The 25535-nt window shown below is 44.5% G+C and overlaps 1 protein-coding gene and 1 non-coding gene across 4 annotated transcripts; both read left to right on the plus strand.

The window, feature by feature from the left end:
• Positions 1 to 2182: 2182 nt before the first annotated feature.
• Positions 2183 to 2255, plus strand: TRNAK-CUU. The gene has a single exon. It is a non-coding gene; the product is annotated as a tRNA-Lys (tRNA).
• Positions 2256 to 2465: 210 nt separating this feature from the next.
• On the plus strand, positions 2466 to 24068 carry MORF4L1 (mortality factor 4 like 1). Of its 3 annotated transcripts, XM_042824385.1 has the most exons (13): positions 2466 to 2581; positions 6565 to 6611; positions 8709 to 8776; positions 10941 to 11027; positions 11703 to 11783; positions 14261 to 14323; positions 19383 to 19408; positions 19996 to 20084; positions 20376 to 20477; positions 21261 to 21349; positions 21914 to 22086; positions 22369 to 22453; positions 23403 to 24068. In XM_042824385.1, the coding sequence occupies exons 1-13, from the start codon at positions 2542 to 2544 to the stop codon at positions 23485 to 23487; spliced, it is 1035 nt and encodes a 344-aa protein (XP_042680319.1). In that variant the 5' UTR covers positions 2466 to 2541; the 3' UTR covers positions 23488 to 24068. The 3 variants fall into 3 exon arrangements, with proteins under 3 accessions (XP_042680319.1, XP_042680320.1, XP_042680321.1); XM_042824386.1 differs by lacking the exon at positions 14261 to 14323; XM_042824387.1 differs by lacking the exon at positions 6565 to 6611 and having other exon boundaries at positions 2563 to 2581.
• Positions 24069 to 25535: the final 1467 nt, after the last annotated feature.

Genomic DNA, 25535 nt, shown 5'->3' on the forward strand with positions numbered 1-25535 from the left:
AATACAGGACTTGCTAACGGAGTATGTTATATCACTTCCCTTGCCTGTTCCCTGTGCCTGTCAGGACCTCATCACCTAGCTCTATCTATTTAAGCCAGAAGGCTAAAATGTTTAAAGAACAGCAAAACCAAGTGTTTGGTTTCAGATAAGTAGGATCGGAAAGATTACTTGTGAGTGAGGTTTAATGGGTACATAACCAGCTTTGGTTACGTGGAGCTCTCTGACATTTTTTTAAATGAAGCAATTCCTGCTCAGAACTCTGCATTTCTATGCCAAATTCAACAGTAAAACACCACAAAAATATTTCATATAAAATATTTTATACAGGACAAAACCCAGGTCAGTGTCTGACACTTTGGGCCTGCTGGATGCTGCCTCACTGCTTTGCTCTCATGTGGCAATCTGGGCACACACAGTACAGTGGATGTACCACTAAGTTCATGTCTGACTTGCCAAAATTTGCATCTTCTGCAAGCGACAAAGAAGAATGCAATTAAATTTTAAAGCATCCCATCATTTTAAAAACAATTGCTCTTGAATGGCCCTGGGCAAATTCCAGTAAGGCAGTACTCTCACCCAGTGACTGCTGTGCAACTGATGCAGTGTTTACAGCAGTTCTGCCAAAGGGAAAGAAGAGAGCGAGGCCGCTTCTGCCTCTTGATACGGATACGCAGAGCAGGGCATTGACCCACAGCACTTACACTGCTGTGCTGGAGAGGATCCTGCCTCTGCCCAGGCTGGGCTGTTCTCAGCTCCTCTGCATCCCGGGGCGGTGCTGCCCCAGTGCCGTGCTTTGCCGTGCTGGCTGCTGGCGGGAAGCCACAGAAATGGCGTGGGCTGATATCAGAGCCTGCAGTACAAAGAAATGCTGTGTTATCTATACAGCGGGTCCTCCTGCAATGCATTTCTAAAGCTCTCCCAACATCCACGTTCTAAACTGCATGCAGGAAGTCCACGGAGAAACTCCAAATGCTTTCTTATATCTTCAGAAAACGTGGCAGTTTGGAGGATGCCCTGTATTCCCAGACTACACTGAAAACCCTGTCGCTTCCTAGATGTTTTCACCTTCTGTTGGCCTGAGTAGGATTTTTTTTCTTTTTCTGAAGTGATGTTAAAACATGAAAACAGAGATGCGGCAGGATAGCCACAAGCAATATTTTTACAGAACAACACCGATGAGCATTCGGCTGCATCCATCACAAAGCTGCTCCACCGTGCGGTGCCTGCCAGCCCCACCAACGGCACAAAGCCCACGGAAATCCGGGCAGGCCAAGCCGCGAGCAGCCGCAGCCACCACAGCAGCCCGGCTCTGTGAGCGCTGCCCCGCCCCGCGCGAGGCTGCGCTGAAGTGCGAAGGCTCCACAGAGCGAGCTGCGATGGGCACTTTATATACCACCGCCCGCTCCAATGAGCCCCGGAAGGGCTGCGGACTGCCCCGGTCCGCTGTGACCGGGCTGCGGGCCGGTAAGGCTCGGTAAGAGACGGTTAGTCCCGGTAAGAGCCGGTAAGGCCCAGCAAACCCCTCCAGACTCGAGCGTCCCGCTTCGCGCCCTTGTGGCGCGAGGCGCTGTGAGGAACGTGCTGCGCGCCAAGCAACCGCATTGCGCCCCCTGGCGGCGCGGAGGAGCCGCAGGGCGGCAGGAACTGACACCGCAGTTCAGAAAGCAGGTCTTGTCAAATTTCACCTAGGAAACTGAGGAAAAGAAAAGAAGAAAGAAAACTTTAAACTGTTTTTGTTGATTTCCAAATCAGCATTGCTCATCAGCACCTGGAACAAGCATCTCCATTAAAGATCTCTTTCAATTTTTTATTCTTTGCATTTTAGTGAGGTGGCTAGCCTACCGCTGCAGTGTTATAAATTAAGGAGCAGAAATGGTCACTGAAAGAAATCCTTAAGGATCCCTGAGATTTCCAAGAACGTATCCTGGTAAAAAAAGAGGTAAGATCGACTATTCATTAGGGTGTCTTGGGAAGTCTATTTTCTATTTGAAAATACAATGTAATAATAATAATTAAAAAAAACCCTAGACTTGACTGTGTTCTTACTGACACTGATTTACATAGTTTTGAGACATTCTTTTTCTAGGAAATGTATTATGTGAAATTTCTCAGAGTCAGGATTCCCTAGGTGTGTGATGTAAAAGTGCTGTGAGTGGAATAGAAACCAAGGCCACAATCAGGAGCCCGGCTAGCTCAGTCGGTAGAGCATGGGACTCTTAATCCCAGGGTCGTGGGTTCGAGCCCCACGTTGGGCGCGCAACTTTTCTTTCGATTTTAAATTTTTGTCACGTGCTCCTCAGTCGCTCTCAGATCCTCACCGCCAAAGAACGAAACCGAATCGACGCAGCACCGCAGCCGCAGCGCCGAGCTCTCCCGACGCGGCCGCCCCGCCCCGCACTACCGATCCCAGCATGCCGCGGGGGCGGCGCAGTGCGATGCACATGCGCGGTGCGGCGGGGGTTGGGGCCGGCCGTGCAGAATGCGGCGGAGGTGGTGAGGCCCCCGCGGGGAGGGGGCGGGAGGAGGGCGAGGCACTTATAAATGGCGCCCAAGCAGGACCCCAAGCCCAAATTCCAGGAGGGTGAGTGCGGGTGGGGGTCGGCGGGCCGGGCGCGGCGGTGGGGGTCGCGGGTGAGCGCCGAGGGAGCGGCGGCCGTGTGGGAGCGGAGCGGGCGGCGGGCGGGAGGCCGTGACGCCGTGACGGGCACGGGGCCTGCGAGCCGCACGGCTGCGCCGAGCCCGAGGGCTGAGAGCGGTTCTGCGGCGGTGGGCGGGCCGAGGAGAAACAAAGGAAACGGTTTTGAGGGAGTCCTGCTGAAAAAGGACAGCTGCCGTGCTCACGGACGAGGGCCCGATGTCCCCTTGAAGTCTGATGTTCCCTTGGGGCCCTGCGGCGGCACGGCGCCGTTTGGGTCTCAGCTTTCGCCACTCCGCCGCAGCGGAGGCAGCGTGTGGGGAAAAAATGGATTCCTCTCTTCCTATTCCTCGGCTTTCCTGCCCGTAAGACCTGGGCGTTCCCTTCTCCCCCGATATCCTACGTATGCTCGTTTTCCGGCAGGTGTTAAAGCCGTTGACATCTCTTAAGTCTGTTAGGGTTTGTATCTGCTCGGCTCGATGCTCCTCTGCCCGTGCTGTGGAGCTGGGCTGGGGTTCCTCGCACAGAAGGAGGCTCGGGGCTCTGCACTGGTACAGCTGGTGGAATCCATACCTGCATGAGAGCAGCGGAGACGTTAGGGTAAATGGTAGGATTCTGCCGCTTAGGAGGCTTATTTTGTGTATGTCGTGGTTTTAAAATGATTGATGCTAATACTGGCAAATGAAGGTTTGTTCCCCTTTTCTCTGCCTGGTCCTCACTGTGGCTTCTGTCTTGAGCAGCTGGCTTTGCAGAGGAGTGCCTGGCAGCAGTGACTGGATGGCAGCTGATGTCAGAGCATGTTCTGCTGTTCTGAGTGTCCATAGCAGTGTTACCAACCTGCAGAGTTAATCAGGATTTAATGTGTGTTTCACGTTGTAGTGAGTTAATGCAAAATGTAGTGAACTGGAAGTTGAGTAGAATTCCGAGCTGACATATTCATAGCTGTAGGAGTCCAAGCAGCATAAATTCAGTACAGAAATTAAAATATGAGCTTTCTTACCTAAATATAAATGCTTGTGAGCTCAGCACTAGCATTTAATTGGAGAAGTGTCCTATGAATGAAGCTTCCTGAAGTGCTGAAACTGAAGCGTTTTATTATGGCAATCACAGCGTTGCAAATAAAATTATGTGTAACTTGAAATCCTGTTGTTGAATAGTGTTGGGTGGGGTTGGAAACTGTTTTGTAACAGTTACAGGCACTTCCTGTAAAGGAATGGGTGAGAAGGAGACAGGATTTCTGTGAATACAGTTGAAAGCCTGGAACACCCAGTTGTCCTACTGGCAATATGGGGTATCCCTTAAAGTGAAGGAACTGTCATTTTTTTCATGTAGGCTTCAGAAATGAGATCAGATCTGGTCAAGTGTGAATTAATGGTTCTTTGGTGTTCTTGCGTCTTCTCACAGACAAGAGAAAATGGAGAATATTGAATCTTTCTCAGCTGTCAAGTTCAATCTTTGACTTGCATAGAGCAGGTTTGTTCCCTGATGATGGTGATGAGATATCTCTGCTCCCACATCTGTTCTCAAGATGACTTGTTAGCCTTCCACTTTGACATCAAAGGCAAGTCATGTGTCATGTCCTTCACACACAACTTGAGAACTTATTGTTTCTATAAATACTCTGCATGCAAAACAATTGTAGGAGGGGGCAGCTGAACTGAGACTTCCCCAAGCTGTTCCTCACAGTCTTTGATGCCAGAAGACTTGCTGGTCCAAAGCCTGTTTTGTGTTTGAGCAGGGTGTGCTGGCCTGGTGCCGGCATGGGAGCTGTTAGTGCCCAGCACAAATGTTCTGTGTACCTTGGCTTCCTCAAGTGTTGGCAGAGCAGGTCCAGGTATTTTCTATCAGCTATTTTAGCTAAAGAACTCTTCTCTTACAAGTCCTGCTTGTGGGATAATGAGTAGGTGTGGGTGTTACTGTGGCAGTGCAGGAGAGAAACAGTCTGCTGCTCCTGTTAGGGCCATTCTGTTTTCGTGGCAACCTTTCTGCACAACTAAGGTTTGTGTTCCTTAATCTCAGAGTTTTGTCTGGAAAGGCTTTATATGATATTTGTAACGGAGATGTGTTTTCCAGTTGTGCCCAAGTGAGCAACGTACAGCATGAGGTTAATGGAACTTTTCAGTCTTAGCTCTGATTATGAAGATTCTTGTTTAGTGTTCTTTGTTTTTGCATAAAAGTACTTCAAGTGCCAAAAGAATCACTTGTTGGCAAATCTCTAGCTCTTTTTCCAACGTACAGGAGCATTTTACAAGTTGAAATACATTTCTGACATAGTTGTGTGTTCTTGGACTTTACTGTGAATACTTCAGTTCTGTGAGGAGCGTGTGGCTCATAGCCTAGGCAGTACATCTTTTGATGGCAGTGCTCTCCCTAGTCAGCATACAAGTTAATTAGTAAACTCACAGATGTGTACTTGCCCATCTGAGCCTCCTGCTGCTGGGTGATGTTTGGTAGTAGTTGTGCTCTTTGGAGAAACTGCTGTGTGTCTGCTTGTATCCCGCTCTTGCTGTTAAAATGGTGCCCAAATCCTCCTCCTCTGATTGAAACAAAATCAGGCAACCTCCCTGACCTTCTCAGAGCGGCGCTTCAGAATGCGTGTGAGAGCTGCTCAGTGCCCTCACCAAAAGAAATTGAGGTGTGGGGATATTTGGTTTTTTTTCAGCAGTTTGCAGAGCGATTCTTTACAGCCAGTCTGGTTACAAGTTGTGTAAACGTCGAGTTGTGTCTGGGGTGGGGAAAGGCAAATACAGCCAGGATTGTTCAGCTTTCAAGAGAGGTCACGCTTAAAGGCTCTGCGTGCTGTTGCTGGACTTATCCCTTGAGTATGTAGAAATGAGTGTTGAAGAGTAGAGTAAATTTTGCAATAGAGGGTGCTTTTAAACCCACAGCCTGCAAATCGGTTGGTTTTGAGCTGCTCACAAGGAGCTCCAGAGCTGCAGGGCTGAGGAGGCATCGTGCTGCTGGTCCTCCCAGCCCACACAGCACAGGTGCTGAGGCACTGCTCTGCCCTGTGTGTCCTGGCTGCGTGCTGCACACTGGACTGTTCTGCAGCTTCTCTTTCAGAACGTGTGATGCATCACAGCTCTCAAGAAGGAAACATCTGCACTCCAGCATCTTCTGTTGAGTACACTCAAATTCCTGCAGAATAGAACTGCACACTAGGGCTTACCATTTGCAGGTGGGAGGGAGGCTGAAGGATGAGCTCTTCCTGCTTAAAACCATGAAGTGAGCATTTTTTCTAGCTGTCGCACAACCCTGCCACTGTTCTGTCCCACAAATGGTTGGAGAAATGTTGGAATTCTTACTTCATTGAACTGGAAATGCCAGGTGTTGCACTTCCTACCAGGAGGGGAGTGCTGGTAGCACTTCTGTTTGTGTCGGCAGCTTGAGATAGAGGGGTGGCACCTGATAGCAAGAGCAGATTCCCTGCTCTGAGTCAAATTGCAATGTCACGAAGACTTAGGAATCCCTTACAGCAAAATGGTTTTACCTGCTGAAGTGCACATTTGCACCAAGCCAGGGTGTTTTCATATCTGTGTCTGGAGTTATGGCTCTGAAGGAGGTCTGGGTGCCAGTAACTTGAGCTGGCAGAGGCTAGGGGAATGGGCAGGATTATAGGTTTGAGTGTCAACTGTTTGCTGGGAGGAAAAAAAACCAACAAAACAGAACTGTGGGTGGCTTGGATGCAGCTGGTGTGCAGCTTTCCTTGTGCAGGTGCTCTCTGGGGAAGTCCATGGGGAACCTTTCCTTCGTGGCTTCAGTAATCTGCTTCGATCCTCTGATATGACGAAGTTTTCAATCACCAACGTGGTTCTCAAAATCTCTTAGAGCTTCTTGCTAGGTTGATGTTGGATTTGTTCTGTGATAACATGCTTTTGAGAAATGGCCCTGGTTTTATTCTAAGATGGCTTTCTGTGACTGTCTTTCAGGTGAACGAGTGCTTTGTTTTCATGGACCTCTCCTTTATGAAGCAAAGGTATGTGGCTGCTCATTACTGCACGTGGTTCTGACTTGCCCAGGAAAATAAAGAATTGCAGGAGATTACTTGCTGTGCCTTACCTCCCTAGGAGTAATGACTGAAGCAAGATGAAGGAAAACATGCTATTATATACACTTCAGTTTTAAGCCCTGTGGTTCTTTATTATGGAGAAGCTTAAAACAAAAACAAAAAACCAACAAAAACAACTCAGGACCCACAGCAGTACTGTGCAGCTGTTCTGATGAGTTACTAAGGTTATATCTTTTGTGTTGAACATCTCTAATGCATGTGTTCCCACAGCACTGCACAGCAAACTTGGAACGAGTGCATAAACCAGCATCAGAGCAATATGGGAAGTTAGAATTTGTGAATCCATTTGCTATAGTTACTGTATAGTAACTATACAGTGCAGATTTAAATGAGGTCTACTTAAGATGCTTTTGGCTGAAAGCTGCTATCTTTTAACAGCTGCAAGCTGCCTGGAAGTACTGTTATGCTTATCCATTAATTCTCTTCCTTCTCTTAGGAAGGGAAGTATTTTGGTGTGGGATGGTATTTATTTGAATATTCATGCTCACTTTGATTCCTCATAACCAGTAGAGGCTTTTTAAGCCTATGGTCTGACTGTGGCTTTAAATCCAGGTCTGCAGTGAACTAGCAAGTTCAAATGAATAAGCAGTGTGCAGTAGTGTGTCAGCAGGGTCAGCGTATCCTTACTCCTTGTTGTGAGTCCAGGTGAGACTGAGTTTGTTCCAAATATGGTGGTGTTGAGATCAGTAGTGGAATATGTTGTTCCACTTTGTTGGCAATTAAGCATTGATGATTTTTTTTTTTTAAATTGGGAAGGCATGGGGTGGAGTCCTGACAGTGATGCTGAGGAAAATGCTGTACAGCAGGAGGCTGGATTCTCAGGAGTGCTTATAGGTGACCCAGCATAGTGCAGAAATACCCATTCTGAGTTGTGTAAGTCAATTTCCCACTTCAATAGAGAAAGCCTTAAAATGGAACCAAAAGATGGAGCTGAAGAGCATGTTCATGTCTCTGCAGTAGACTGAGGTGAGGATGCTGTGGGGTAGAATGGTGACATGTACCCCAGCATCTCCAGAACATACCTTTCTGGAGAAGTGCCTTATCCAGCCCTAAGCTGGGGGCTTAATTTGGCACGGCTGGGAAGTTTGGAGATGTAGCTGGACACAAAGATGAACTGTGAGAGGTTATGCAGTCTGTCTTCTGGGCTGTGCTCTTGCAGGAGGAGGTCTGTCTCTGGCTGTGCTTTCCTTCTGTTGGAAAGTTGTCTTGCATGTCAGACTGCAGATGCAGGAGAAAACTGTTAATGAGCAGTGTGTGTAGGTGTTGCAGCTCATTGAAGTCTTCCTCTGGATGTGCTGATGTTACATCTGACAGGCTCTTGGGAGGGCCCTTCTTAAAATTAAGGCACACAGGTTCCTGTGAGGGATGCTTCTGAGTGGTGGTGTGGATTAATTGGGGCAACCTTGTCCTGTATATTCCCTTGTCTTATTGGTCTCACCTCAGTCTTGGTGTATGAGGTTACTGTCTTCTGAGGCCAGTCTTTGGATGGAGATAACCTTTTACTTACCCTGTGTTTAAATTCTCAGTCTAGAAAACTCCTATCCTACAGTCCTTTCTACTGAATACAGTGTGCTCTCTGTGACTGCAGAGATCCGTGTTATTTACTTTACTTTTGAAGACTCCTCTATTTCAGCCAGCTTACCTGCCTGTGAGGTAGGGGCCTGCATGTGAGCAAGCTCTCTGAATGGCTTGCAGCTAACCCTGGACTAGTTAAGTGGCTGTGTGGTTAATCTGGTGCTCCTCAGGGGTTTTGGATCCTTCTCATGGCTGAAGGTGGCCCTTTGGATAGCTCAGCACAGTTGCTTTGCTTAGACCTTCCAGATCTGTAAATAGGCAGCAACTTGTGTTAGACAACTTAGTTTCTGCTGTGGAGTTGCTGCCAGGTATTTCAGTTGCATGCATGGAAATCTCTGCACGTTTAGAGTCTGAAAGCTTATGAAGCAAAACTTGTTTGGTCATCTTTGTTCTCATTGGTGCTAACAGAACTCTTCTCCTCTGTTCCAGTGTGTAAAGGTTGCCATAAAGGACAAGCAAGTGAAATACTTTATTCATTACAGTGGTTGGAATAAAAAGTAAGTATTTGCATGAAGTGGAGTCAGTCCTCTTTTTTTTTTTTATCAGTTGGAATATTAGCTTGATGAACAAGTTCTGCCATCTGTGTGTTACTGGAGAATTTTCTAAAATTAACCCAAGTATTTCTTATACATAGGCCCATGATTTGTAGTAACAAAAGATTGCCTAACTCACAGTTTCCTTCCTGCAGGGCTTTGGTTGTGTAGGCAAAGTAGCTTACGGTGTCTCATAGGAAGTCTTGTTTGTTCAGCTTTGAAAACAGTTACTATAGTTCCCTCCTGGCAGAGATGTCAATATGGAAACTTCTGTTTTGGTAGGAGAGAGCTGCAATGGAGCCAAGTATTCTTCTCAGAAAGCCAGTGAATTTCAGTCTTAAATGTTGCTGGCAGCAAAGATCTGGTAAATAGTGTCTTTGTGAAGGCTGCCTTCAGAGTAGGGAGGGCTGTCTGTGTCAGTCCCTCACAGGAGCAGACTTAGCCTGTCATTCAGTTCTGGCCTGTCATGCAGAGGTAGCATTAGAGAAACCTTTCCCTTCTGCAAAACTAATAGGATTCTAGGTGAGAGACTTCTGAAGATGGCTTCACGATGTAATGGTCAGCCCTGTAAAGAGGATTTCACAAGGTTACTGCATTCAGTAGTTGCTTTTTGCCCGTCAAGTTCTGTGGCAGGGTTTTCAATTTAAGAATTACTGTTTTTTTTTCCTTAGTGATTATAAGCTTCAGCTCTTCAGGCTCCAGAAATCTTTCAGATTTTGCTTCATTTCATTGCTACGGATTCTCGAGCAAATACTGTCACTAATATCTTGACCTCACTGACTTCACTAAAAGCTGCACTTCACATCCTAATGCCTACAGTTCTCTGTAAATGCATCTATCCCCTCCCTGCCAGCGGGCAGGTAGCTGTCACTGCTTACTATAAAGCATTTACAGGGAGCGTAACTGATTCTTAAGCTGGCTGCTCTGTGTCAGTGAGGCAGCATGGATGTGGTATTTCATTTCCTTGTTTATCTCTGGTGGTGAAGGGTGCTATAAATGATGTTGTAACTCCTGCTTTTCTTTTCATGCTTGTGTTGCTTGAAGGTTTTCTTACCTTCAGGCTTCCAGTTAACTACATTAAAAGTGGCATTGCTGCAAGATCTAGACAGATGGAACAGTGATTGTTTAGTTCTGGTTGACATAATGTTAGTCCTTTGTTATTAATTGCTCAGTTCAACTTTTGATGCAAATATTGACAGGATGTGAGAGCTTCCTCATGCGGTGGAATGCGTGCTGCAGTTAAGTTTCTTTGAAAGTGTCACAGCTGTACAGCCAGGAGTAAGAGAAGTGGCTTTCCTATCTGACCAAAAGGTGACACTGAAGTACATACAGCTGCCAGTCTGTTTCTCTAACACTTGGTGGCTAAGCTTGGCTTGTCTCAATCCTGAAAGCCTTGTACTCCTGTAATAGTATTGCTTTGATTGCATTGATGTTGCTAGAGTAGCAGCTACTGCCATCAAATGGAAATGATGTGGAAATCTATATAGTGAGCTTTCACTTATGCGTTTCAGAATAACGTGGCCACTTTTAATGTGCTTTTATTTGAAATAATTTGTCAGATTGCTCAGATTATCCACTCTGTCAAAGTGGAATTACTGCTCATAATGGCAATTTCCCCAACACCTGTTCTCTTAAATCGTTCACTTCAGATTCTTCAAATATTCATGCCATCTTGGTTTCCTTCACAGACAGAAATCAGAGCACTTCTTCTTACAGTAAGATCTTATTGCTGAATTTGTTAACCTATAAAATGTTGGAATAGATAAAGGAAACTCACAGAATAATAGAGTTATGGCTACAGATGTCCCATAACTTAGTAAGTGTAGCTTTTCTTTTTCCTGAAATGACTCTTTTAAATTAAAAACAATTCCCACCCTCCCAAATTGCCCATCCTATGAGTTTGGGGAACTCTTCTGAATTTACTGAGGGTTACACTTCCCTAGAAAAGCTGTTACCACTTCAGACAGTGGGGAATGTGTTTGGCAATTCACACTCCGTTGTGTCAGTCCATGAATTGTCACAAAAGCAGATTTCAGTCTCAGATTCTGTGAAGCTTTTAATTGATTCTGTTGTGTAGAATGTGATTACATAGTGGTTTTGAATGATTAATTATTGTTCTTTTTTCCAGCTGGGATGAATGGGTTCCAGAAAGCAGAGTGCTCAAATACGTGGATACCAATTTGCAGAAACAAAAAGAACTTCAAAAAGCCAATCAGTAAGTGTTTTTCCTTAGAAGTTGTTCTCAGCAGAATCATTTGTTCCATAGAACTTCAGTCTAACTGCTGCATATCAGAGGAGGTTGGTAAGTTCAAAACAAACAACTCACAGCAGACGCCTTCAAGAAGTACAAGTTTCTCTTTTTATTCTGGAGGTGCTTTGGCTTAGAGGGATTCTGATCTTTGTACTCCAGAAGCTCATAGAGTGAACTGCTCCTTAGTTTTCAGAGTAGGGCGATGAGAGCCAGGCACACTGACTAACTGGAAGCATGTTCTGTCACATGGAAATAAGGAGACTAAAAATGACCCTCCTGCAGTATCCTTAAGATGTATTTTTAAGCAGTGAGGATAGTCTTCCTAGGAAACACTTAGCAACCTTTTTTTTTTCAGTATTTATGTTATTTTTTTTTAGCAGAGGTTAGCTGTTGTTTCCAGGTCACTGGGTAACAAGGATTGAGGAGGTGTAAATGGGAGTTCATGCCTTGAAAGGTTTGTTATATGAATAAGCTTAAGAACATCTTGCTGTTTAGTTGAACTTGTTCCTTCTTTGTCAAATACTGACTCTGATTTACTTGCTAGCAGTTCTCTAGATGATTTGTGTAACTGTTTACCTTTTGAGGGAAAACAAGCTGCTTTTTCAGGTAGTCTTATTGCCAAATTTATTCTTTTCAAAGGGAACAATATGCAGAGGGGAAGATGAGAGGTGCTGCTCCAGGCAAGAAGACATCTGGTCTGCAGCAGAAAAATGTTGAAGTGTAAGAAACTTTTCATTTAAAATCCAAAACCAAACTGTTGCTTAGAATTCTACTGCTGATCTTCCAATGGTATTTCCCTACGATTTAGCCTCCGTTCCACTACTCCCCACACAAGCTATACAGGTGTTTACTTTTGTGGTATCTGAAAGGCCTTTGGTGAAGTACTGTACTAAAACCATCTTCTAAGATGGAATGGTGCTTAATATTGAGTCAAGGTACTGAATAGGTTGGATGTTAACAATTTATAGTTCCTCTTTTGAATACTATTCCCCTCAAGTTAGTGAACCGATGCTCAAATGTGGGAAGCTCCCTTAAGACTTGTTTATCTCGGTCAAATTGAGCAGAATTGTTTAATTCTTCTAAGGAGCCCAAGCTCTGACACCGAAAAATCCTTAAAATGCCTTGCCCTGTTACTGTGCAGTTATAAAATTGCATTTAGGAAGCCTTTATTTTGTTGTTTTTTTGCCAAATCTAAACACACATGCTGTTAAAATGCTTTTCCACCTTAAGAGACCAGAAGCAAGCTCAGATGTTTGTCAGGAGAAAAAATGCAAAATGCAACTTTCAGTTTTCTTTCATTTCATCCTTTTTGTTTTTTCAGAATAGGCTTGCATGGCCTTACTCTTAGGTTCTCACAGTCAGTACAGCTCTGCTTTGCTCATGTGCCATGAAACTCTTCTGCTGGAGTAGTACTTGACTTGTTTAATTGTGAAGGCGCTCATTACCAGCATCGTGTTTTGAACTCCTAACTTCATTTCTGATTCTGATCTTTGAGGAAGCTGCTGAGATGACATTGTTTCCTGAGAGAATTTGGCTTGCACTTCATGCCTCCTTTAGGGGCAGCTTTGTGTTACGAAGTGTTTCATTGGTTTGAGAAGTGCAGTGGCAGTGGATGAAGGCTTTGTTGCTGTAGGTGCTGAGCGTAGATTTAGCTTTGGAGTTGGCCAAGGCCCAGCCAAGGCTGTAAATTGTCTCTTGGTTTTTGGAATGGAGTTTCAGGTGGATCTGGTCATAATGCTGCATATACTCCCTTGTCTACTGCTGCAGGTTGTGAGGTACCTTAGCTGCACTGGTTTTGTGTGCTTTCTCAGTTTGGGATGGGCCTCTACAGAGTTCCTAATGAATGTCATTATAAACTAATGAAAGCATCTAAATTGTGATAGTTACTAATGGGGCTACTTGAGAGGTGGTTGCACTTGAGTCTATTTGCTTTTTAGTCACTGGAAGTAGAATTAACTCTTTAAGCTAGGAAGCGATGGCTCGATCGTAAATGTTTCCATGACTACCGAACGCCTTGCAGAGGAGATCTCAGTAGTGCTTCAGGACTGCATTCCCTGTGCTATCAGCTTTGGTCATGTTAGAGGTGCAGGCTGATTGCAGTGGGTTGCTTGATTTTTTTTATTTTTTATTTTTATTTTATTTTATTTTATTTTTTTCCAGCTGAAAAAATGCTGAATGCTCACCTGCACTTGAAAAGCAGTAGAATTCAAAGTTGTCTCAATTCTCTCAAGCACATACAATAATGCTAAATCTGAGATAGACTGGCACAGCAAAAAGGACTTCATCTTAAACTTCTGTTCAATTCCAAAGCTCAAAAGCATGTTACCACATCTGTCTCTTCTCTTCAGTTGAAACCAGTTGGGTGAAGGGAATGGCTTTGCTTTTTTCTATTGTCACTATAGTAAGCATGGGGGATTGTTTCTCATGTAGAAAAACATGCAAAACTTTTCGTGGTGACTGGAAAAATTAATTTCTAAGTGGTGGATTATTAATGTAGTGAAGGGGAAGAGGGAAAACTGTGGTCACTGGAACAGCAGTCTTCCGATGTGAAAGATAACAGGGTCTCATGCTTGTTGCACTGATCTTGCTCCTAGTCTCTAGCTATTACCAGCATCCTTCTAAATTAGACCTGGTTCTTCCAATAAAGTCTCCCCATTTTTCTTCCCTGTCTGGAGGCTGAGGGAGAGGCAATGCTTTGACCTAACCTAGCAGTGATGCAAAGTTGTAATGCTGCTGTGTTGTTGAAAGAGCCACTGCTGCTTGTGTTCTGCTTACAACTAAAGGCAAGATGGCTTCTGAAAACCAAAACATCTGGAAGTAGTTTGAAAACATAGGGGTTATTCTGATGTAATTCTAAGGTCTTTGCAGGTACATGAAGTATTGTTGGTGGGGAGGGGGAGAAACCAATGAGCAAATATGCTAAAGAGGGTAAAGCTGACAAGTGATTTGGCCTTAAAAGTTACCTTTGTAGCATTCTTGGAGGATTGAACAGAGGGAGAGAACTTGCTAATTTGTTCCTCAGCCAAACTGTAGTGAGAAGGAGATAACAGTCCAAGAGCAACTTATCCTCCAGGAATGCTCAGTAAATCTATAATGTACTGCTAGAAAGGTAAATTTTTGAATCTTAAATAGATTCTCTTGAAGGCTGAGCACTGGGTCTGACATTCTTTCCTTAACTCAACCCCCATTGTGCCTAGATTTTTCAGACGAGATGGAGCGCATACTGTTTGCTGTTTGGAGACCCCTACCATATCGACGCGGTGAGTTAAGGATGGATTGTCAAACCAGGATTTTCATCCTGAAATCCAGACCTCCTTGCTTTCATAGATTTCTTTAAGAGACTCTTAAAGTCTTCAGTTGTAATAATGTAAGCTTTGGTAGCAATTGAGTTAACGATTCTAAGTACTGCAGTATGTTGTTCTTTGTGTTTTAAAGCCAGTGTGGACTGATGGTTTTTAGTTTCTCTGAAATGCACACGTCTTCAGGTGGGGAAGGGCATGCTGTGGGTAGTCAAATGCCTTCAGTCTGCTAGTTAATATTCGGAAGGTAACTGATGTCAGTTTTAAAACTGCCTAGTTCTAGAAGTTTACGGTTGCTCTGCATGCTTACTGTATCCTGGAGCTGTGGAAATCACTCCAAACGGTGCTGTTCTGTAAGACCAGAGAGCTGGGCTGTGGCGACCAACTGTTACAAATGTGAGGACTGATCCTGCCTTTTTAATCTGCTCTGTTTTTGTCACTGGCTTGAGTCTGTTCAGAGTAACAGTTCCTGTAAACTGCAGCAATGAGTTGAAAACGGCTTTTAAGGCTATTAATAAGCAATATTTAATCACATAGAAATATGCATGAAATGCTATTTGTACACAGCTGTTTTGAAATTAATTGATGGTTTTGTATTAATTAGAAAAACTATCATAAGCATTTGTGTAGTTACAGTGAGTTTTGAAAGGTGAAGTACAACACTGCAGATGCTGGCTTCCTCAACCTGTGTTATGTATGGCGCTGCTGAACAACAGCTTCTAAGAACATGAGCTGGTTTTGGTGAGCGTGGTGTGATAGAAAACTGTTAGCCTGTGCTTAGAAAGTAAGAAGGGCAACCTGAAATATTGGAGTGACAACATGGCCCTGGCTTACAAAAAGCTTCTGGGCTTTTTTTACTGAGGCATTTACAAGCAGTCTCATCAGAGATGCTTTCAAGACAGTATCTCAACTGAAACATGGAAGTTATTGTCATTCCTTCTGACAGAAGTCCTGTTCTTAAGCTGAATACGTCACTTAAAAACGCGTGCTCTGGCTGCATGTCTTCTGTGGCATCCTCTACTACCACTGGTACAACTAGCAGCTCTTACAAAAGCTGCTCTCAGTCCTCTAGGTGCCTGGTAGCTTCATGCCACTGCCTGCGTGCCAGTTGTCTGAGCACTGTAATGGAATGTGAGCTCCAGCTGGAGATCTTCCTAACCTGCTCAGCTGCCTGGTGGTCGCTGCGAGGTGTACTTAGGGACAGGCAAGTGACTCAAGTCTGTGAGCTTTTTCTACCAAAAGATACCACTTCTGTTTCTATCAGTCTAATCAAGGAGCTTCAAAGCTCCAACATGTCAAAGAGTCCTAAATCCAACACACTCAGAACTTGTGAAGCGATTGGGCTTCTGGCATCCACACCATTCAGTGGTAGGATGCTTCTCCTTCAAATTCAGTGCTGTGCTGAGGAGGGGAGGAAGGAGGAGGGCTATTCTGTCACTTTTGATGTCTGCTGCCTGGGTTTTAAAGTCAATTTCTTTTTTTTGAGGAAAGAATAATTAATTCTTCCAGCTTCATCCTTTATCTCTAATAATACCTCTATAATATTTCTGCTTTTCTTTCTGCCTAGTGGTTCCTCTCAGCATAGAAGCCAGAGGTGCATGTAGTTCTGACTTGGGTATTTATACTTTTCCTGATAGTGTTGGATGCTTTAATTGTATTTTGATAGGAGTGCTGTTCCTCAGAGCCAATTCAGTGACTGAGCTGCTTGAGCAGTGGAAGGCTGGCAGGCTCTTTCCAACATGCTTATTTTCCATACTTGGTTGTTTTCACTTAAGGTCTTATTACCAGTCACCTCCAATCAGGAGAGACTTTGAGATTTTTTTTTACATCTTTGTCATTGTATCCTGAGCAAACTGGAACCTCGTTCATCTTTTTGTGGTGCTCACAAATGTCTTAAAGCTCAAATCCCTGAGACCCACGTGTAGCCCACCTTTGTTCTGCTGCTTGTATCTTAACCAGTTGTAGGGAGGTTCTAACGGACTTCTGTGTCCTTTTAGAACACGTGAGGATTTGGGGAAAGTGAAGCACTTGTAGCTGTTCGTGAGACTTTAAACTAGGTGGTCATAGCCTCCTCCCTCTTGTGGAGCATGCACACCTTGCAATGTCTTGGTTTTCCTGATATCATTAGTCTGTGTTGAATTCTTTTGTGAGCTGCTCTTGTTTTCTACTGACATCTGACTCCAGAAGATGCCTTCAGAGATCTGAGCACTAATGCCTACTGTCCTGTGCACAGACTGCTGGCTACTTGAGGAGGTGTCCAAGGGCTTTGACAAGTACTTGGGTATCCTTGTTCTCACGGATGTTTGGAAGGGTGAGGTGCAGGCATTCAGCATATGCTCTTCTCTGGCAGCCTCCTTAGTTGCACTTACCATTTGATTGTACATCATCTTGTTTTGGATACTGCAATTGAAAGTTCAGCATTGTGCTGGGGACTACTTGTTTTCCTTCTGAGTCTCACCCTTGACTTACAGTACTTAATTGCATTGAGCTGTTTTGTAAGCTGTAGTTGTATTCATTTCCTGCTGATTGTCTTGTTTCTGTGCAATTGCAGATCTTGTAATGTCAGCATCTTCACTTGATGATTGGCTTTCCAGTTCAGTGTCATTTTTTGATTACTCATATTGGAGTACTGTGGATGTAGGGGCCTGTCCTCATTTGGCTTAATCAAAACCCTGCAGTGAGGTCTGGGTTTCCTTCCTCCCAGAATTCCCATTGCTGACCTTGCTGCTGCTGAGGTAATGTCAGACTACAGTAGGCTACATCCTTCAGGTTTGAGCTGTGAGGTCTTTAGTACCTGGCAACTCTCTGATCAGTCTTAATTAAAACTTTCCATTGGAGCTTCCCTGGCAGTTCCCTGTTGCTTCTTAGTTTTATTGTTGGCTAATTCTGTATGGAAATGCCGTTCAGTGGTGCATGTAAACTTGCAGCCAGGCTGTACTTTGTACATGAAGTCTGTCAAATATCTCATGCTGCTGTGCCTGTGTTTTTGGGCTTGTTTGTCATGTGTGAAGTGGCACAGAAGGATGTGCTTTAGGCTGTGCCAGCTGTATTTCATCTTTTTGTATCACTTCAGGACTTGAATTCCCTTGCAGGAAATTGTTGTCTGCCATCACAAGGAACATATATGGCGTTCTTCAGCTGTGTCTCAATGAGTCTGCTTAAGATATGCTGCTCCTCCTAATTTCCAGGTTCTCTCAGTAAGGCTGTCTGCACCGCCTGTACACAAATGCTGCATCTCTCTCCTGGATACTGAGTGCACTGCATGCTTAAGTTACTCCACAGAAGCATTTGTCTTGCACAGCTGTTCTAACCTAGTGAAAAGTTACTCCAGACTGTCTGCTACAGGTCTGCCAAGTGCTAATGCTTTGTCTCTAACCTGAGATTTTTGTTTGTTTGCTAACTGAGATTTGTCTTTTAGACTGCAAACAGATGGCTGCTTTGACTTGGTGCAAAGGTGTATACCTTGAGTGTAAAGAATCAGGAAGTAAGGAAAGAGGTGGGAGAGTACAAGTGCCTGCCCAGAGTGGATTTATGCTAGACTGTGTGATTCAGTAGCATAGCTGTGGTGTATGTCTTAATTACAGTATTTCTTAAAGTATTTTATACAGCCTGCCTACACCAGTTTGCTAAGACTCTGCTAGCCTGATGCTCTAAAACTATTTTTATCTTGACAGTAATTCTCAAAAGAACTCCATCTCTGCTTGTTCACTCCAGGTTTCGAAGAAAAGGCTCTCCTCAGTGCACAAGTCCTTTGTCAGTGACTTGACTTGGCAGTTGTTACTTCTTCCTGGAGAGAGAGGGGATCTTTATTCTACCCACAGTTCTTTTTAAGCCTAATGATTGTGATTTGAAGCCCGAAAAAGGTGTTACTCTTCTGATTTCAGACCTTTCTAGAGACTCTGCCTGCTTGCTGACCCAGATCACCCAGCTCAGAGGCTGGCCACAAATGTCACTTGACTTGGTGATGAGGTTTCCAAAGAAATAATGATGTACTGCTATAAAGCTTTATCTCATGACCTGGGATCTTGCACACAGGAATTTTTTTTTACTTTGAGGCATTTAATTGGATTCCTATTAATAATAAACAGGTGGGAACATGGCTGGTAATGCTCTTAGTTCCAGCTTTCTTACTAAATGAATAAAATCAGTGAACATGCCAAGTTCAAATAATGAAAATCTGCTAGAACACTTTAATTTGTTTCTAATATCTCTTGACATATCTGAGTATTTGCATAGAGCAGGCATTGCATGCCAGGTGTTCTTTAAATGTTTGCAAGTTAGCTTCCCAGTGTGACTGCTTGGAATAGAAATGGAGGTTAAGGCTGGAGGACTGAGGGAAGACTGAGGGATGTGTGGTAAAGTTTGAGAACAGTATTTGGAAGAAGGTAAATATTAGGAATGTTTCTATTCAGCATAGTTCCAAATGTTACAAGTGAGAGGCAGGTATAACTGTGATCTCCCCTGAACTTCAATGCCATCGTGGGCGCTCCATGCGACCTGGTGCACACAGTGAATTCTCATGGTGCTGTTCAAACTTCCTTGTGCTGCTGCAGTGCTAAAATTGTTCTTCCAGTGCTCTACAGGAGAGTCAGTTGGCTGAGATGCCCGATTCTTCCCTGCCCTTCATTGTGTCTTTAAGAGATCTCTGAAGTACTGAAATAACACCTCTACAGGCATTTGGGAAATACAAAATGTTTGTGGATGTTCCTTGGTGATGATGGCCAGGAGTGCTTTAAGATGCTTGATTTTTGCAAGTACTCATGGCCTGTCTTCTGGATTTCTGTAGATTTGAGTTGAATTAATCCCCCCAGAAGTGAATGCTACCCTGTGTCATAGAAAAGCCTTGAAGCATCGGCACTGTGGTGGTAAATAATCCCTGGCAGTTCTCCTTTCGTTGTTTTCTAAATGCTTTGTAGGCCTCTGAGTTTGTGGGTCTGAACTTACTGTACTTTTTTCTGGCTTTCAGTTCATTCAGTACTTTCATCTTTATGTTTGCAATAATTTGTGTTCTTCATTGCAGGAAAACAAAAAAGAACAAGCAGAAAAGTAAGTACACCTTTATTCTGTGTGTAAGTGGATATGCTTAGGGAAGGATTCTTAGCTGGAATAAGACCTTAAACCTGCCCCTGCTGAGTTTAGTTCCTGCACCTTATGGTGCTCCTCCTGGACTTCAGGTGTCTCTTCTGTAAAATTCCCTAGTTAATAAAATAGGGATGTGTAACTTGCTGCTTTGTCATGGGCTGTTCCAGCCTGTCAGGATTTAGACCCTTTGGAAGCAGAATGTAAGGTGGTATCCCCACTAATCTGCTGAAATAATTCTCAATAGTAAAGTCCCACTTCAGTTTCCTTACCAAGATGGGACATGCTTGCACTGCTGATTGCTGCTTCCAGAAGGTTTCTTCCAAAGAGCACTGGATATGCTTTGTTTTCAGTGCAGAAATCTCCATCTTCACATACATGTGATGTAGCAGTTTAAACACAGATGTGTGATGTGCAGTTTTGAAAACAAAACCACATGAAAGGATGATTTGAGAGAAATCTGAATACTACTTTTAAATCCTAAACATTTCTTTTTTATTGGTATTTCATATGACCAGACTTCTTACTCAGCACGCTGTCTTTCTTCTGTGCAGCTCCTGGAATTGGAGAAGGGAGCAGTAGCAGTGAGACTCCTCAGCCTCCTAGGAAGAAGAGGGCACGAGTAGATCCAACAGTTGAAAGTGTATGTGTTTATGATTCTCCTGCAGGATTCTTGATGGGGAGCAGAAGAGCTGCTTTGCTCAGAAATGCAGACAGCAGCACTTGGTCCTGCAGTGTGAATTGTTACGACTTTGTGAAATGCGAGGCCTGCTGGGTGGCCTGAAAACCTGAGCTATTTCCCTGTTCCCCCTAAAGCCAACTCAGCAATTCCTTACTCCTGTAGTGTATTTGCTTTGTGGAAAGGATGGGATGAGTGGCTTATCTTGGTTGATTATCTGAAAGTAAGTAGCGTGAATCCACTTCTTTGTTCTAGGAAGAAACATTTATGAACAGAGTTGAAGTAAAGGTGAAAATCCCGGAAGAGTTGAAACCGTGGTTGGTAGATGACTGGGACTTGATCACCAGGCAAAAACAGGTGACTTTGGACAGAGCAGCCTATCAATGTGTGGGCAGGGGCAGTAATCAGGAATTTTGTATCTCGCTTGAGTGCAGAGCAGCAAAGTCCTCAGAGTTCAACAGAAGCCTTTCTGGACAGTTCTGATTGCAGTTGGATTTTACCTGTGCAGCAGAGCTGCGTGTGAATTTGTAGAGTGTAATCAGTCTAATTGGACATAAGCTAAAAGTCAACTAATTTTAAGTTCTGTGGTGTTCCTCTAATCATGTTTGGCCTGTTGGAACGCTTTGAGGAGTTTGCTTAGGTGGCAGAATTAGTCTGTATGAGCATTGCAGGTGATGTCTTACCTCAGATCCATCCTGTCTTATTTACACATCATTGTGAAAGCATTTCAGGCATCTACAGCTCTGACAGAAAGCAGTCTTAGAATAGTGATTGTTAACTGTGCTGCCAAGCTGCATCTGCGTAAAGCCTTTTGATACAGTAATTTTACCTAAAATAAACTGTCTTCCCTTGTAAGAAATATTATCTTTTTTCAGGAACTTGTTAGCGAGTGAAACTACTTTGTATTCTTCTTGCCAGTTTTACTAAGTGTTGTTGAAAACTGTTGGCCCCAGCAGGTGCCCAGCAGTCTTGTTTGCTTCCAGTACCAGTATTGGGTGCTGACCTGTGGATGCACTTTACACCTTAACCTGTTAACTTTGTTCTAGAGATTTCCTTATGTCACTGTAAGATAAGCATGCAGATAGAAAAGTCTGCATAAGTTTGACAGTTTGTATTTTCTGTTTTGTTTTTTTTCCACAGCTTTTCTATCTTCCTGCCAAGAAGAACGTTGACTCTATTTTAGAGGATTATGCAAACTACAAGAAATCTAGAGGGAATACTGATAACAAGTAGGTAGCAATCATTTCAGCTCTTGAATATGTCTCCCTGTTGTTGGATTGCAAGTTTCTTCATGAACAAGAGAAGTTGTTTAACAGATCCCAGTGCCAGGGGGGTCCAGGTCTCCAAGGACACGATTCAAGAACACTGTCCTACTTCCTGAACGCTTTCTCTCTCCCTGGCACTCTGCCCTGCCTGATGCTTTCTCCTAAATGAAGTGTAGAAGCCACATCAGGAGTTCTCTGTTCTCTACCTGTTCTCACCCACTCACCAGTGAACAAAGTTCATGTTGCTTTGAATGAGTGCTGAGTCAAGTGAACTTGAGTAGGTGAAAAAAAAGCAAGGTGCTTTTTGGCTTACGTAAATTCTTTCTGTGTTAAAAGCAGTCAGTAAAGGAGGGGCTGAGCTGCACAGCTGCAGGGAGTTCTGCATTTCAAGGTCTGCAGACAGATTTCCTGGAGAAATCTGAAGCTTTGTAAAAGATCTTCAGAATTTTGGCTTGGTAAATCTGGCAAATCTAACTCTGTGTCCAGGCAGGTGTAAGAACAAGGCTGACAGTTTTCTCTGTTTACCAGGGAGTATGCAGTCAATGAAGTTGTTGCTGGAATTAAAGAATACTTCAATGTCATGCTGGGAACACAACTGCTGTACAAGTTTGAGAGGCCCCAGTATGCTGAAATCTTAGCAGATCATCCAGATGCTCCCATGTCTCAAGTCTACGGTGCCCCGCATCTGCTGAGGCTGTTTGGTGAGTATGACATAGAGATTAAGCAGTGGTTAAGAGCATCTGAATGCTTCCTTCTCCTGTCTTGAGTCTCAGCGAGTGGGAACTGCAGAAATTGGAGAGGCAAATTCCAAAACCTGTGACTTCTTTATGTGCCTTATGTTCAGTCATGCAAGGATTTGGAATGCACGTTGTTTCTGGTTAGCTTGTGTGTGGGAATGGATTCCTGGGTTCTTTATATATGCTAGTGTAGGTTTAGACTTGCTGTAATACTTTATAACTGAAGTGCTACTTGTTTTGAAACAGTTCGGATTGGAGCTATGCTTGCTTACACGCCTCTTGATGAGAAGAGTCTGGCTTTGCTGTTAAACTATTTGCATGACTTCTTAAAGTAAGTATTTCTCAAATCTTTCAGCAAGAGAACAAAAAATGGACTACTGTGGTGTGACCTGTTCTCAGTGAGCAGGTGTGTGTGCATGCACACTGTCAGCTCACAGCATCACTGCAGCTTACCACTTCTGCTGCACTTAATTTCTTGATCAGCTTCTAGCAAAGCCTCAAGCTTCCATTTTTGTTTGTTTTGGAGAGAAGAAACGTTCTTTGTTTTCATACAAGGTTTTAATGGTCGGCTGTAGTCTGTGGAAACACTGATTTGTGAATCATTGGGGGTAACAAAGCATTAAGCTGTTTGCCAGTAAATGTTAACTTACCTCTTCCAGTAAGCTATGGAGGTCAAAAGGAAATCCTCAGCACTTCCAAAACACGCCTTGCCCTGCAGGAAGGCTGGACATGAGTTGGCCTGATCTCCAGGGCAAATTGCCTTGGTGTGATCCTGAAGTCTTAAGTTAGCAGTCGTTCTGTGGGTATGGAAGTAAAGACCAGTGCTGAAGTTCTGTCAGCTGCAGAGCTGGGAAGGTGAAGCCAGTGTGTTGACTGAGGCCCCTGAGTGCACACGTGAGCAGTGCAGTGCTGCCTTGCTGTGGCTCCATCCGTGTGTGCTGACAGCTGTCCTGTCCCTGCTTCACAACCACTGGCAGGAGCTGCATTCCTGGTGTAGCAGCTGACTGAACCTCCAGTGCAAAGTGTTTCATCCTGTTAATCTTCACCTCCCTGTGCTTGTTTGGAGCCAAGAGCTCTTGACAACAGCTTGTTTGGAATTGATTTTTGGCATGAGCTGTCGGATCCTTAATTGCTTTGGACAGCTGACTCTTTCTAGCAGTTGTATGCGTCGGTTTGTGCTCCTGGAATCTCACAATGTGATTTCAATGAACATCTCATCGTTTGTGATACTAAATAACTCCTTGGGAAAGGAGCCTTAACCTTTGTGATACCTTTCCTAGGTACTTAGCAAAGAATTCCTCCGCGTTGTTCAGTGCCAGCGACTACGAAGTGGCCCCTCCTGAGTACCATCGGAAAGCAGTATAGTGCTGTGCTGCTCTGCCAGGAAGCCTGGGATCCTCGTCGTGCTTCTCCATCTTGTTCTTCACATCCTTCTATTGCACATGTCCTCTTCTGCACAGACTGTGAACATAAAGTGAATAAAGTTGTGTGTTGAGTGTGGAGCTGCCATTTGTAAGTTCTGAAATCTTTCTTGTACTGAAATGGAAGATTTATTGGAAACTCTTTGGTGTTTCTGGCTTGCTGTTTGCATCACTGGAATGTAAAAAGAGTGCAGGTATGGTATTCATTGTATAAACTCTTCAGTGCTCACAGGTCTGATTTGCCTGACTAACCTTCATGGCACAGTGATGGCAAACCCAGGCTCGGACCCGTGAGGTTTGTGATCACCCAGTGTTGGTGCTATTGATCTGACTCTCAAACCCATTTACTTTCTTGGTGTTGAAAGTAAAATGTTTGGTCTGTAAATGTATGCTTTTGTTAGTTGAATTGTAATTTTTTTATTTTCTAACAGTAGGAAGATGTGTTATCCTATAGTAGTGTCTTGGGAATGTTGGTCTTTCACAGAGCTGTTTTATGAATCTTCAAATAAACTTTTTTAATTTCAAGTGTTTGATTTCTCTTTGGATTAGTCACTCGTAGTGTCCTATCACTGATTTCAGGGTGTTTCCACAAATATAAAGTCTTGCAGTACTAACTGGGAGGTGCTTTGTCCCTAATTTAAGGACTCTTAGTTAAATCTAATGCATCTGATCTCGGGGTGAGCTTTTCCTCTGGGCTCATTCTATGGTTCCTAAGAGCTAAGAATGCAGTTTCACTTTCCTGGCGGAGCTGTGAGCTGCAGCCAGAGGTGCAGCTACGTGGCAGCAGCTGTGCTTTGCAGAGGCACTTGCTGGCTGTGTCTCTTGATTGAAAACACAGGGCTTGCTATGAAGTCAGTAATGAAGTTTGTTTAAATTCACCTTTTCTCCCTTTTCTTGCTTCTCTAACTTTCTTGCAGCCAGTACTTCTGGAATACTCAGGATTGCTTCTTCAGAAGGCTTTCACAAACAGCTCTATGACATCAGTTAGCTGCTGCTCTTTGCTCACTGTGACCATTACCCAAAAGAAGAGCCAAAATGCTGATCTGAGTTTGAACAGTGGCATTATCCTTCGCCAAGCCGCCCCAAGGCTGGAAGCAGCCTTTGCAGAGCAATGTTTGTGCGCAGGAGCTGTGAGCATGGCTCGTGCTGCCGTCGGTGCTGCGGTGCCCCTGGGAGCCCGCTTGAAGATGGGGCACAGCTCCCTTCAGTAGGCTTTGCATGTGGGCTCACGGGGATTTACGCACACTCTGATGACACGCACGGAGATTATTCAAAGCCTTGCCCTAGTAGCTCCCGCTAATTAGCTTGCTAATTGTTACTAATTGTAGAAAAAAAAATGCGGAGAGCATCTGCAGAGCTCCCTGCCCGAGTGCCCATCGCCCCCAAGGGCACCCGCAGGAGCTGTGCGAGCTGCTCCACGCCTCCCTCCTGCAGCCCTGCGGGCAGTCCGGGCTCTGCTGCCTTCCTGGGCATCGCAAAACTCTGCTTCTGGCCGAGTCAATCAGATTTCTGCAGCTGCTGTGTGGCCGGGGGGAGCAGGGGGCTCCTGTTGGTGCTCCTGCAGTGGAGCGGCACCATCAGGGCTGAGCTCATCCATCCAACGTGTGCTTCACACCAGCTTCCCTCCTATGAGTGCATCCTGGCTGTGTTGGCTTTTTTTCTCCTTTGCTCACGTGCAGAAATACCCTGAGCAGAACTCCGCACGTTTTCCAAACGTTTCCACGTCTCCCTTGGCTGGTGCTGGCACCAGCCCTTCCTATGGCTGTCACCCTGGAGCTGCAGAGCATCCAACGACCACAGGGGTGTGAGGGGCGCCCAGCACTGCGAGGCTCACGCATGGCTTAGCTCAGATGCTGCTCGTCACCTTTAATTTGCACTGAAGGGTTGCTAAATCCAGAAATGAAGGCAGCTTGCTAATTAGTTTATTTAAAGCTGTCTTTCAGGAGTGCTGCTCGATCATCCTCCCGGGGTGGTGGAAGGATGTCATTACAG

Source organism: Centrocercus urophasianus, unplaced genomic scaffold (assembly GCF_019232065.1).
Source record: "Centrocercus urophasianus isolate 14NV4802_14NV808 unplaced genomic scaffold, USGS_Curo_1.0 seq_23, whole genome shotgun sequence".
Classification (NCBI taxonomy): domain Eukaryota; kingdom Metazoa; phylum Chordata; class Aves; order Galliformes; family Phasianidae; genus Centrocercus; species Centrocercus urophasianus.